This window comes from Numenius arquata, chromosome 7, assembly GCF_964106895.1.
Source record: "Numenius arquata chromosome 7, bNumArq3.hap1.1, whole genome shotgun sequence".
Classification (NCBI taxonomy): domain Eukaryota; kingdom Metazoa; phylum Chordata; class Aves; order Charadriiformes; family Scolopacidae; genus Numenius; species Numenius arquata.
This window is the reverse complement of record NC_133582.1, coordinates 59,200,307-59,214,340: the sequence shown is the minus strand read 5'-3', so window position 1 is coordinate 59,214,340 and position 14,034 is coordinate 59,200,307. Positions and strand designations below refer to the sequence as shown.

At 45.1% G+C, this 14,034-nt stretch overlaps 1 protein-coding gene across 1 annotated transcript; it reads left to right on the top strand.

The window, feature by feature from the left end:
* Window positions 1–4,381: 4,381 nt before the first annotated feature.
* On the top strand, window positions 4,382–11,758 carry LOC141466310 (uncharacterized). The gene is made up of 5 exons (XM_074150161.1): window positions 4,382–4,604; window positions 7,983–8,078; window positions 9,364–9,468; window positions 10,234–10,329; window positions 11,649–11,758. Exons 1-5 carry the CDS (start codon window positions 4,382–4,384, stop codon window positions 11,756–11,758), a joined length of 630 nt encoding a protein of 209 aa, XP_074006262.1.
* Window positions 11,759–14,034: the final 2,276 nt, after the last annotated feature.

Below are 14,034 nucleotides of genomic sequence, written 5' to 3'. Positions count from 1 at the left end.
CAGGTTAGCTCTATAATACACCTCCTAACGTTACCTCCCACCCCAGCAAACCTACTTGATTAATGAGCTGCTGACATTTTATCCGATTATCGTGCATCACCACTGCGCAAGCACCCCATAAAATTTCATATGCCGATTTCTCGGCTTATCGTTTTCCTACAAGTCGGTGTTTTTGAGAGCGGGCTGTGTTGTATTACAGCTGGCTGATTCCTAAAATCACATGAAGATCTGAACTTATACTTCTTGAATATTTTTCACACTGTAATGAAAAAAAAGTCTTTGAAATAAGCAAGAGACACATGCGCACGTTCTCGGGTGGCCAGAAGTGGGGGTATGGGCTGGCCTTGGAGTTGTGGGAGAGCCCAGTCCTTGTCCCTGCTCTGCCTTATACAAAGCAGAATCCCAAGCTCCAGGTGAGCATCCTTATACCCACAATATATCGCCGAGTACCTTAGCTCAAGTTATAATGCAGGTTCCACTTCTTCCCTGTCTTCTCTGGACTGGACAGCAGTGCCCCTCAAGAGACTACTACATATTGCTGTTTATGGTATGGGTAGCCAGTACAGCAGAAGGATGGTGACACTTCTTCCTCTACTGTTTAAATAAGCAAAAAATGAACCTGTGAATGTCCTAGTCCTAAAACCACTTTATTTGGGTTTTAGTTTGAGAATAAGTATCAAATATACTCATGAAGTTCAACAAGGCCAAGTGCAAGGTCCTGTACGTGGGTTGGGGTAATCCCAACCCAAAAAAAAAAAAAGGCTGGGTGGAGAATGCATTGAGAGCAGCCCTGAGGAGAAGGACTTAGGGGTACTGGTTTATGAGAAGCTCAATATGAGCTGACAATGTGCACTGGCGGCCCGAAAAGCCAACCGCATCCTGGGCTGCATCAGAAGACCTGCATCCCAGCAGGTCGAGGGAGGTGATTCTGCCCCTCTGCTCTGCTCTGGTGAGACCCCACCTGTGTCCAGCTCTGGAGTCCTCAGCACAGGAAGGACATGGACCTGTTGGAGAGAGTCCCAGGAGGGCCCCAAAATGATTCGAGGGCTGGAGAACCTCTGCTATGAGGACAGGCTGAGAGCACTGGGGTTGTTCAGCCTGGAGAAAAGAAAGCTCCAGGGAGACCTCATAATGGCCTTCCAGTACCTGAAGGGGGCTACAGGAGAGATGGGGAGGGACTCTTTAGCAGGGAGTGGAGCAACAGGATAAGAGGTAATGGTTTTAAACTGACAGAAGGGAGATTTAGATGAGATCTGGGGAAGAAATTCTTTGCTGGAGGGTGGTGAGACCCTGGAACAGGTTGCCCAGAGAAGCTGTGGCTGCCACATCCCTGGAAGTGTTCAAGGCCAGGCTGGATGGGGCTTTGAGCAATCTGGTCTGGTGGGAGGTGTCCCTGCCCAGGGCAGGGGGGTGGGACTGGATGGTCTTTAAGGTCCCTTCCAACTCTAACCATTCTGTGATTCTATGAATATAACCATTACAACATGAATGAATGAAAGTGAATTCTCTCTGTCTAACTCCCTACTCAGCAACTCCATTAACTGCAGCCTTGTTTTATCAGATTGTGCTTCTAGGGCTAAAGCATGTTGGATGCCTGGACGCATTTCTGTTTTCAGTGAGAACCTCTGTTAACACGACACAATCCCTTTAAAATGCAGACGTGCACTCGGCAAATTTGATAAGCCCCGAGATGAATTTAGATGCACAAAGATGGTGAAGCAGTCTAATCCTTCTCACAGAAGATAATGTTTAAACAAATTTATTTCATTCAACGGAACACCTGGGCAAGCTTATTTAATATAGTCTTTGCATTTAATTATCTCCGCTGAAGGGGCACTTGCCATATTTCAAAAAATGATTATTTTCTTTCCTATTAATTATATTAAGATCCTCAAAGGAAACCTGGTGAGAAATAAAAGAAAAAGGGCTCTTAATTAACCTAAGCTACCAGAAGGCATCTTTTGGTATAGGGAAGCTGGAATATGGGACTGAAAATAAATAGTACTTTAAAAATCAAACTCTCTAGGTGAATAATGAAGATTAGCTGCTAAAACCTGCAAAGAATTCTGTATGAATGAATTGTTGCTAGGCATTAATATCAGAAAGGCACACTTACACATTAAACTGGAGAAAAGACAAAAATAGAAAAATTAATTCTGTGGAGAACTCTAATTCTCTGGTCAAAATTAGTGGCAGAAGTCAAGGAAGTGTAAATTTATGATATACCCAGAGAACAATACAGCCCAGAGTCAGCATCTCAGTTCGTTTCTTCTCTCCTTTTGCTCCTGTGGGCTTGGCATAAACAACGCTGTTCCTTTTGGGAAGAATTTATTCCCCAATATATTTCTGGCGAGCGATTTTACCAAGAGTGCTCTCACTGCACAATCCAATTACCCTTGTACTTACAAGAGGGAATGCTGTACGTGAAAACGGGAGACCCTGTTCTCCCCACCACAACCGGAATGGAAATACGAATGGGGTTTGGATGGGTTTTTTTCTAGATAGCAAATTTACAAACTATGGTGACTTATACAGGAGTAATTAGGTCACTGCTTTTTTGCAGCATGGGCACTACATGAAAGGGATCTGCAACATGGGTTTGCACAGGCTGAATGTAATTGTATCTATGTATCACCTAAAGGTTGCTTTGGTTGCCTAGGTACAAGCAAGAGGGGAATTGTGCCGGTTTTAGGCAATTAGTCAGTATTGCACTTCCAGGCTTCTGTTGTTTCATCGTTTAACACCTTACTTTGCTCCTTGAAAGGCTAAATACAGTCTCACAAAGACCACATTACATGTGCCTTAATCTTTGCAAGAAGCCAGAGCACCTCGTAGGATCGGTAACAGATTTTCCTTGCATTTCACTCCTTCTAGGAACTGTATGATCCACACTCTGTAGGTGTGAAAAGGGATCAAAGCCACTTTTCCAATGCAAGTACTTTTGCCTTTTATTCTATCAAGCAATTACACAAATTTGAATTTCCAGTCAAAGTGAATTCAGTTATCAGACCATACTGCTGCTTCATCTAGGCAAAAAATTAAGCGGGTTTATGCTACTGCGAAACTAATTCCAGGTCAGATCTCACTGTTGAAGACAGATTTGTTTTATCCTTAGTTTTTCAAAAGGCATGAGGGTTTTTTTCACTTTTCTGTTGACGCTTTGCTACCCTTTGATTGCTATTGGTCGATCAAACTCATCTGACGAACTTCCCTTGGGCTCAGTCTTGGCATTGAAAGCGCGTGTCTTCTCTAGGGAACATTTCAAATCATGGTTCAGGTTGGAAGGGACCTTAAAGATCATCCAGTCCCAACCCCCTGCCCTGGGCAGGGACACCTCCCACCAGACCAGGTTGCTCAAAGCCCCATCCAGCCTGGCCTTGAACCCCTCCAGGGATGGGGCAGCCACAGCTTCTCTGGGCAACCTGTTCCAGTGTCTCACCACCCTCACAGCAAAGAATTTCTTTCTAGTATCTAATCTAATTCTCCCCTCTTTCGGTTTAAAACCATTCCCCCTCATCCTATGGCTCCACTCCCTCATAAAGAGTCCCTCCCCATCTCTCCTGTAGCCCCTTTTAGGTACTGGAAGATGTGCTTGGTAAAGATGGGAAATAATGGGGGGGGAGATATTTCCTGATCATCTATGTTTGTGTTCTTGCAACTGAATAGATTTTCACAACTGAGCCAAAATATATCGTTATTTCATTTGTCAGAGAGCGGTATTTAAGCCATTCCCAGCGCCGGCACGCTGGGCGAGGCGGCAGCATGAAACCTGCACTCTTCCCGCTTTCCCACCTGCCAAGCGGCAGTGAGGTCTGCACCTCAGTCCTCTCCCTCAAATCACCCTTAAATATTGTGTCGTGATATTCACGTCTTGGGGTGACTTTAAAGATGAAGGTGAATAGAAACTAGAGATTCCAGAGTGTCACAAAGAGGGAAGGAGGGAGATCAGCCTGGATGTTGAGAGCGGCGCCATCTTGGAAAATGGGTGGAACGGGCAGCAAACGGCATGGCCGGCTGCCGGCCGTCCTGCCACGGCGGGTTCCTTGGCCTGACAACACATCGGCCCTGGTGCATCACCACCCCGCGGGTGGGCTCGGGGCCAGGGACCCCCCCGGGCCCGCTTTAACGACCCCCTCGGGCACTCCCCGGCCCTGCCCGCCGCCCCTCAGCGACACCCGGGTGGGCGCTTCCACCCGCCCTGACAGGCCGCGGGGGGCGGCGAGGCGGGGGGGGGGGGAGGCAGGCGCTGGAGCGGGGGTGAGGAGGAGGAGGAGGAGTGGAGAGAGGGGACAAGCGAGGGTGGGCGTGAAGGAGCAGGGGGGTGAAAGGGGAGCGAGCGGAGAGGAGGCGGCCGCGGGGAGCGGAGCGAGCTGCCCGGGCCATGGCGCGGTGGGACGGCGGCGGCCGGGGTTTGCCCCGCCTGTGGCTCTGGCTGGCGCTGTGGGGGCTGTGGGGCGGCGGCGGCGGCGGAGGGGCCGGTGCCCTGCCTTTCGCCGCGGGCCCGCCGGCGGCCTGCAGCCCCCGCTGCCAGCACGGCGGGCTCTGCCTCGCCAACGGCACCTGCCTCTGCTCCAAGGGCTACGAGGGCGAGCGCTGCCAGCACGGTAACGGCCCGGCCTCGCACCGCGGGGAGGGGGGGGGGGCGGGGGGTGCCGGTGGGGTCGCCTGCCCTCGGCTGTGGGGATGTCCCTGGTGGTCCTTGGGGACACGCGGTGGCCTGGGGACGGGAGGCTGTGTGTGAGCCCTGGGAGGTGCCGGCCTTCCTGCAGGCTATCCCTCCGGGAAGGCCTGAGGAGCTCAGGTGAGGGTATGGCGTGAGGCGGTGGTGGTTAGGTGCCGGGGAGGATGCAGGTAAGGTGGGGTGGAAGAAGAGGGGTGGAAGAAGGGTGGTTTCTGGTGAGGTGAGGCCATGACAGCAAACTGATAGAGCACAGCCAAGAGACAGTTCCTCCGTGAGGACACTCACGTCGGTGAAAACAGCCATAGGGTCAGTAAGTTGTATTTTACCGTTTGGATATTGGGTAAAGATCCACTAATGGGTAGGCTTCTGCATCATCTTCCTTTTATCATTTTCTCTGAGCGTTTAAATACTTGCCTGAGTAAGAAAAGGTGCTTTTAGAGGCTTGACAGCTCTCAGAACCTGACCCACAGAATCATTCCTATATCCCATTTCCATGGCAGGAGGCATAAAGCTGGGGTGAACTCAAGTGTGTTCCTCTTAGTTTCCCAAGGGAGACAAAGTATTTTTGAAAATGTCGCCCAATATGGAAAAGTAAACACTGGCAAGAAGAGTTTGGGTTTAAACCCTGGTCAATGCAACATGCCCAGTTTCTAATTCCTTTCTTCAAAAGTTTAACTACAGAGCATTGGGGCTAATAATTGCTAAAACCCAATCCCTATCACGAGGTCTTTTGCCTTAACGTCTTGTCCTGTGTGAAGAGGCAGTATAATTTGTACAGTATGTTAGTTCCCAACTTCCTTCATCTAAAATGTGATTATTTTTTTTTAAAAAAAAACTCTAAAATGGGATGCTGAGACTTTCATTCGGCACCGTAATCATTCATGGAGCGTTGTTTTATTTAGAAGCTAAGGCTAGCAGGTGGCGATAAAGGATGTATAGCTAATGCGCTGCGTATTGGGGATGAATGACTCCGCAGTTTGCACTGTTCCAAACGACTGTTGGATCCGAGGCATGTTTTGGGTTTCGAGAAGGTGTGAAAGATGGTCAGAGATGCAGATCCATTTTTGAACTAGTCTGGTATTGTTCAGGGAACCACCGAATGCTTGCTTTGATAAGGTCATCAATGCAGAAAAAATCTGGATAAATGAAGTTCTATCTCTTGTTCTGTCAAGAAAACTCACTGATAAAAAAAACTCTCACCAAAAACATAGTAATGAAGGGTGGGACATGTCTATCTGTCCGACTACGAGGGGGCAGGGAGTGTTTTTCAGTTTTGCACTGTGCTTTTTACTCAAAGTCGTGTTCTTGAAATAAAAAGAGTATTTGTGATACCTGTAGCCATTTCTGGCTATTGAGGTGGTTTAAAGGAGAAGGAGAAAAATCTGTAATTAACAACAGTTGAACTGAATTTCATTACAGTTGAAGGCAGTTTGGAAAAAGTTATATTTGCTCTTAAGTAAGTGATCTTTAAACTTCTTTCAATTTGTGGTTAGAAGCTAAATGGATCTAATTATATGCATAGATGTTATGTTCGGTCTAGGTTTTGGAATAACCTTGCAAGTGAGATTGCAAAACATGGATGTAACGGAGTGAAAAAGTTGGGCAAAACTTTTTATGGGAGTGGTCCTCTCTGGTTGGGTGGGTTGCTTAGAAAGAGTCTTAAATATAAGAAAAGAATAAGAAAATACGGTGCTTATTCTTAAAAGTCTGGGATGAGTTGCAGGTGTTTTGGCAAAGGGTAAAACAAGTGTAAGGAAAAGAAATACAGTTTGGAGGTGGTGGATTTCAGAAGAATATTTAATTCTTTCACACAGCCCCTGCCCTTTATTGAAATCCCTGCTTTATAAAAGGTCTGTGCCTGATGGAGAGTCTTTCTTCAGCTCTCTCCTATAAATACCTGTTTTGCATGGGAAAGCATCCAGCAGTCCAAATAGTAGAAGTCAGCAGATGAGAACAGTGGAATCGGATCACGGTACCGCATAACGCACGCAGCACACCTTTTGGGGTCTCATTGCTGTGCTCTCGTTTTGGTTTTTTGTGGGTTTTTTCCTGTTTCACACCTGTGCTTCCCACCTGTGACGCTTTCTTTGTGCAAGTGGTATCGAATTTAAGTGTTAGATCTTCACGGCAGGGCTGCTCTCCTACTCCTGTGTATGTAACTTCACAGTGACATTCAGATACCACTGCCATTCTAGTATTTTTTTAGCATAAATAAGTATACTTTATAAAACTATGTGAAATAACACAGAAATAGAGTTCTTCTAAAATTGAGAGCTCTTGCACGGACTTTCCAATGAACTGAAAGCATCTGGTAAAACGGTTTCGCAGAGCTGAGTCCTGAGCGGTCCTTTCATCCGTGTCTGTGTCCTTTATTTGCGTGCAAATACTCGTTCTGCAGACACTCATGTGAAAAATCCTCCAATCTTCAGCCGGATTGCTTGAAGGTGCAGTAAGTGTACGAGGGCAAAATCAGCGTGGTGTTAATTCTCTGCTCGCCTTTTCCCTTTCCTCCTCTGTTTCAGACTTCTTGCCCATCCAGTCAAAGGATAAAGCGATGGGATGTGGAGAACTCGTCTCACACCCGTAGTCAATTCAGACGAGACTCTCTGGAACACATGGGATCCTTTTCTCCCAACAGATATTTATTTACAGTTATGACAAAAGTTACATTTAGCTCAGGTGATTTCTAAACAAACACTGTACATTTCAGAAAGGTCTCTGAGAGGCCACCTGAGGCAAAGAAAAATAGAGGGTGGAGGAGAAGGAAGTGCTGACTTATTTCTGGAGACATTTTAGAGAATAGGCAAGATTAAATGAGCACATTGTTTTTCTGGAGAGATATGTAGGAATCCGGTGAAGAGTTAGGTCTGATATTATATCTTAAGAATCAGAAGGTGCCACTGAAGCTGCAGCAATTTTTATTAAATAATTTCTTTTTATCACCTCTTTTCTCACCTGTCATTTCTTGGCTTCAATTATCAAAAGCTGCTTTGGCAGTCCAGCTGCGTTCCTTTGTTCCTTTTCAGTGTGGCTCTCTCTTCTCTCTCTTCTGCCTAGGGTCCAAAAGCTGCCTTATTTTAAAAGCTTTTAAACACTCAAAACTGTTGGAGTGCCCTCTGGGCAGGGAAATGGTTTCACCTGATGGGTGGCGTGGGATGGCAGGGCAAAGATATCGTAGGAAACGTGAAGACAAACGGAGCGCTCAGACTAAAATAACGCAAATTTCTTAGATGCTTCAGTAGTAATTCTGGTGAGCTTCACCTGTATTTATCCGAGATTTGTTTGTTGTCTGTCTTAACAGCCACGTGTTATCCAAAATGCAAAAATGGTGGGGAGTGCCTCAGACCTGGAAAATGCAGATGTCCGCCTGGCTATGGGGGTAGATACTGTCATAAAGGTGAGTAAAACCCAAACAAATGATAGCTTGGAAGGACAAGAAGTTTGAAAACATACAAAATTAATTTAGTCCTCAAGTCCAGGACTAATGGACTTTGAAATAATGACCTTAATTCCTTAGACCTCTGACCTTACTGTCAAAAAATACATGCCCTAGAGGATCTGCATCCTTGCAGGAGAAGGGGCTGGAGTGTATGTACTGACATGCGTTGTGAGAGAATTTTGTCCCTTGGAAAATACCTTCTTTATGTGTTATGTAAATATTCTGTTTAGCTGTATAACAGATTCTTTCTAAATAGTTCAATGAGGTGACTTGTACAGATACCTATTTCTGCGTTAGGTGGTTGTAGCATCTGCAAGATGGTACTATTGAGGGCAAGTCACTAAAGATACGCCTGGCAGTGTATTGTTGATAGATAGTGGGAAACGACAGAGATGAGGAATAGCAAAGACCGATTTTTATGGTTTTGTGAAGCCTGTTGAATATATGCATGGATTGGAAAAGGCAATCCAAGAAAACCTTGTTATGAACTGATTAGACTACTGATGGTAACTTGAGTTCTGGGATAAAAGGGGAAGCAAATTTGAAATAGTTTGAGGGTAAAATTATATTGTAGGCAAGGTATCCCCAGAGAGAGAAGGAAAAGAAAGCGTTGTTTTACTTTCAGAAGAGAAGCCTCAAACTGGCACTTAGAAATTTTTAGAAGTTCTTTTTGAAGCTTCAGGGCTTTGAGGTGTAGAACAATTCTAGAACGAGGAGGCTGACCTAGTTAGTTGGTCTTTGGGAAGGCACCACTTGACTATGGTCATGGGGTTCATTTGTCAAAGTAACATCCGCTTCTCTTCTTCCTCTTGTAACGTGTAGGTCCTGTCAGGTAAGGAGGTACGTGAATCCGTGACCGCGACTACTGATTTACCAGCTGTGATTTGGGGAGATAGATAAGAACGTGCATGTTAGTAGTTACTGTGGTGTAGCGGGTGAGCAGCTGGGGAGGGGAGGAGCTGTGCCATAGCCATAATCATGTTTGTTTGTTGGTACTCTCAGGCTAAATGCTCAACAAGCTTTTAAGCACATGCTTAATTTTAACTGCATTTTGAGCTGGCGTTTGCAGACACGGTTCTGTCGTACACACTCGCTCCTTATGGAGCTGTGCCTTGCTCTGAATAGTTGCAATTTCAGTCTTTGCAGATGTGATAAAACAAGCAGTTGATGATAGACCAGCTGTTTAATTAGTTGGAGTCCTGTGCTGCTTCTGAAATGCACTGTGTATGCTGTTCTGCTGCAGTAAGCTGTGAAGGAGGCTGTCAAAACGGGGGAGAATGCATCTCTGTCAATGGAGTTGTGAAGTGCCTTTGTGCTTCTGGCTGGACAGGATCAAGATGCCAAGAGGGTGGGTATCTAAACTCATGTGCTTTTTTTTGTACCACGGGTGACTTAAATGCTATCTGTCCCTAAGGCCTGTAAAAAAGTCCTGATGGCAGCCTGGTGAGAGGGCACTGGAAATAAAAATAATTTGCTAGATTCATCATTGGAGCAGTCTCAGTTTTTTATCAGTGCATTCTCAAGAACAGAATTCTTACTCATTTAGTCTGTACAAAAAGCAATATACAACCCACAAACCAAATTAAACCCTGTCTTTCTCCTAGGAGAAAAGTTTGAAGGAACCGTTCTCTCAGTTAAAATGCCTGTATTACTTCGCTATTAAATAAGGATAATAAGGTGACATTATCATGACATGGGTCATTCACAGTAGCTTGTGTATTTACATAATGAAAATATTTATATTGATTTAAAATGTAACTGCAGTAACAAAAACATTTTCAAAGGATTAAGAGACTATGGAAATGTCATTGCATTGCTATAGAAATGAAGGACCTGCATTGTTGCTGCATACTCAGATAAAATAGTGTCAATTTTGCATTAAAGTGTACGTCTATTAACTTTTAAACCAAAATTCTTAACACAGTATATATGTATTTTTTTTCCATTTCCATAGTCCTGGAAATGCCTTTAGAGTTACACCAGTTGAGTATCTGGCCTGGAAGAAAATGTATTTTGCCATTTTGATTTGTATCATCCTGAATCCTTCATTCTGTCAGAATTCTTTTAGATCAGTTTTATAAATCCTGCTGACTTACCCTTTCTTTTCTTCTAGCAATTTGTCCTCAAGGTTGTCGGAATAATGGAGCTTGTGTGGCTCCTGGGATTTGTAGCTGTCCGGCTGGATGGGTCGGGGGAGCATGTCACTTAGGTAAATGACTTCTGACGTTTTTCGTTTATCCTTTTCTCTGCATGTTTGATTTACCAACACAGTGTTCAAATTTCAGTGCCTAACAAAGCTGGTAGGAAGATATCTTAGAATAGTAAATGAGAGCTGCTTCTGCATGCTGGGGATCTTACAAGGATGCATAAGGAACAGATAGCTCTTTAATTTGGTCAGAAAGCCAGAACTTTTCCACCTTAAGTAAATTCAACCACTTGCATTTTCCCAGATTTTGATTCACAAAAGCAGGTGATGATTATAAAAACTTGAACCTACCCTTCTCTGGCAGGGCCTTGTACACTCGTAACAGCACCACCCTCATGCTAAAGGCAGGGATCCCGAGACTGTCAAAAGGAAAGGGTTATTGTTTGCTCTCTGGGAAACTGAGAGAAAGCTCAGCTAAACACTGCTTTTGAATTCAGTAGCGTAGTTGCAACGTCTCTGGATTAATTCCTCTGCATTTGAAATTTTTATGCGGCTGTGGGAATCTAAATCAGTCAGCGTTAGTTCTTCTGCAATATATATAGTCAAACAAACATTAATAAATAATACTTTAACGTTCCCATTTGACCAGCAAAATGCTTATCTTTGGATTCATCCGTGTATCGAGATAGAGGGTGATATTAAAAGGTAAGTATGGGAGATGGAACGGACTTACACAATGTGTAGCTCCATTCCCTGCACCAGCAAGAAGTAGTAGAAGTGTTCAAGTTCTCAATGTCAAAATAACCCCTGTTCCCGAACTAACTAGATCTGCATCCAGTTTGACTTGTGTTGGTACAGAAGAATTTGCTTATAAGCAAATTCCAGCCCCTGGCTCGTTACCTGAACTGGTGTGTGGCCGGGGGACAGCTAAAGCTGTGCCCCCTCAGTCCTCTGCTGCCCTTCTTTGCGGGGAACAGAAGGGCAGCGTGTGAACAACAGCCAGTATTTGGCAACTGTTTCCTCGTGGATGTGGATCCAAGAACCGACTTGAATAAATTTCAGTAGGAATTTTTATTGTTCCCTCACTTTCGGGGCGGCATCCGTCTCAAAAATAGCCTGTGCCTTAAAGAACAATAGAAATGATGGTGTTTTAAAAAGGGAATGGAGCATGAGTAAGACTAGACGCGCCGTGGCTGTTTTCCAGTGGAGGCCACGATGCCATAAATTGAGAGGCATTGCTTTTCACTTCTGCCATTATGCTTTTATTTATACTGTCCCGGTGCGATCACCGGGGAACAATTCCGCTGGCACGGTGAGACAAAGAAGAAAAATGAGGCTGCGTTGTGCTGGAGACGTAGCGTGTGTCTGGTGTCTCGTTTCAGCTGTATGTAAACTCCCTTGTCAACACGGAGGAAAATGCATAGCTCCGAACGTGTGCAGGTGTCGGCTGCCGTACTCGGGTCTGCAGTGTACAAAGAAAAGGAAGGAATGAAGAAAATTCAGTAAAATTCAACCGCATTTTCTTCATGGAACTCTTCGTGCGGAGATGGAGTCTGCGGCAGTGGGGGACCTTAAAAGAACACATGGTAACTAATTAATTTCAGATAGGTGGTTTTTTTTTGTCTTCAGTATATTAAGTAAAGGCTTTTCTGTATGAAGGAAAAGTACAGCTGATTGTAACACAGCTGTTATAAGTGTCCAAGTGTGTGTAGTGTATGGCACGTGGTTTCTTCTGTCCTCGTTTTTCTTCTAAGCAGAAGTATCATGTCTTGGTTGATACAGCTGACCTTGAAATAAAATTTGCTCTTCAAATAAAGTACTTCAGAATAGATCTCTTCTTTTTGTTTTTGGTTTTTTTCCCCCTTTGACCAGAATTATTGCATTATATTAACGATGTGTTTTTAAAGAGCACATGAAACAAAACATCCTTAGTTCAGATCATCAGAAGTGGATGTTAGTTGAAGAATAATTTCCCTTCAATGAGATTACACAGTTTCAAGAGGAAACTTGCAGAGTTTGCATCTTTCTGGAACATCAGCAAAGCGCAAAGCATTACATTAAAATCCTGGTTATCGCTTTATGTATGCTTCCTGCCCCTCCCCCCCAATCAGATTTGGATCTTGATCAGTTAAGCGGTATTAAAAAAACCAAAACAGAGTACTTGTTCAGACAGTTCCATGCTGATACTCTAAAGGGTCCTTATCTTGTCTACTTCTACCATCACATTATCTGATCATCTCTCAGCTTCCAGTGATTTCGTTATCCCAGTAAGATGGGGAAATGGGTTTTATCTCCCTTCTGAAGATGTAGACATTGACGATTCATTCCTGTTCAAGGTTGTGTTGTTTCAGGAGCGATGTAATGGGAGGCTACAGCCCGGCAGCGAGGAAAAGCCGTGTCCGTCGCAAATCCCCAGTGCGGAGGATGCTGAGGCTCGTCTCCTGGGCATGTTCCAGTTGGGCCTCATTTAGCTTTTGCAGCCTTTTGAACGGGCTGCAGATCGGACCGAGACTCCTGCGTTCGTTGTTCCGCATCTCATCTGTGCTCTTTATTGAAGGCTACAGTTGAGGAAGGTTTTGCCAAAACACGCAGGCTGAATCAGTCAACTCTCTGAACGATGCCTGAATCATTTTTTTTTTATTATTATTTTGAGAGAGAGATTGGTTTTCATTGTCTTCTAGGTGAAACTGGAATGTTTGGTGAGAGAATTTTGACTATGCATTAGTGTAATCCATTTGCCTACGCATGATTTTAAGCCATTTGATGGAATAACATTGTATCTGTACGAGCTGCCTTACCAGAACGTGCAGCTTCCACAGGGGGAGTGATTTACACGGCCGTGTGTCCCCAGGGATTACAAGCCACTGGGCACCGACCAGAAGCAAAAGAAACGGGGTCTTCTTGGTTACCGACCTTCTCTAAAAGAGAGAACCCAAGCATACGGAGGGCAAATGAGAGACAACGGTAGAGTTCCTGAGACTCCTCTTTCCTGTTACGAGCTATTAATTGGTGTGTTGTGTAGTTGAGAAGCTTCCTCTGCCCTTGCTTTGGAGGCTGTTGCGTTTGGTTCAGATGAAACCCGCTACGGACACACGTTGCGCAGGTTTTGTTGCTGGGGGCAGGGCACAGAGTAAGAGGAGTGTGTGGGTTTTGTGCTGCTTTTGCTGTGATAGACTGGATATTTTTGATGCTCCAAGGGCTGGAGCACCTCTCCTTTGAGGAGAGGCTGGGAGAGTTGGGGTTGTTCAGCCTGGAGAAGAGAAGGCTCCAGGGAGACCTTTGAGCCCCTTCCAGTCCCTAAAGGAGGCTACAGGAGAGATGGGGAGGGACTCTTCATCAGGGAGGGGAGCGATAGGACGAGGGGGAAGGGTTTGACACTGAAAGAGGGGAGACTGAGATGAGATCTCAGGAAGAAATTCTTTGCTGTGAGGGTGGTGAGACCCTGGCCCAGGTTGCCCAGAGAAGCTGTGGCTGCCACATCCCTGGAGGGATTCAAAGCCAGGCTGGATGGGGCTTTGAGCAAGCTGGTCTGGAGGGAGGTGTCCCTGCCCAGGGCAGGGGGTTGGGATTGGATGAACTTTAAGGTCCCTCCCAACCCAAACCATTCTGTGATTCTATGATTTCAGACACGCTGGTGAAAAATAAAGTTTCATCAACGGGTCTAGAGAAGGCTTTACGCTGATGAAATTCTGTGTCACAGTTCACTACAATAATCACGCCATAATTTAGAAATTCAGGAGTTAAGTTGGGCACCTCAGGTGACATCCT

Coding starts and splice junctions, on each gene's coding strand:
- LOC141466310 (XM_074150161.1), top strand. CDS start 4,382: ATGGCGCGGTGGGACGGCGGCGGCCGGGGTTTGCCCCGCCTGTGGCTC. Junction 9,469..10,233: donor AGGATCAAGATGCCAAGAGG/GTGGGTATCTAA, acceptor CTTTTCTTCTAG/CAATTTGTCCTCAAGGTTGT. Junction 10,330..11,648: donor CGGGGGAGCATGTCACTTAG/GTAAATGACTTC, acceptor GTCTCGTTTCAG/CTGTATGTAAACTCCCTTGT.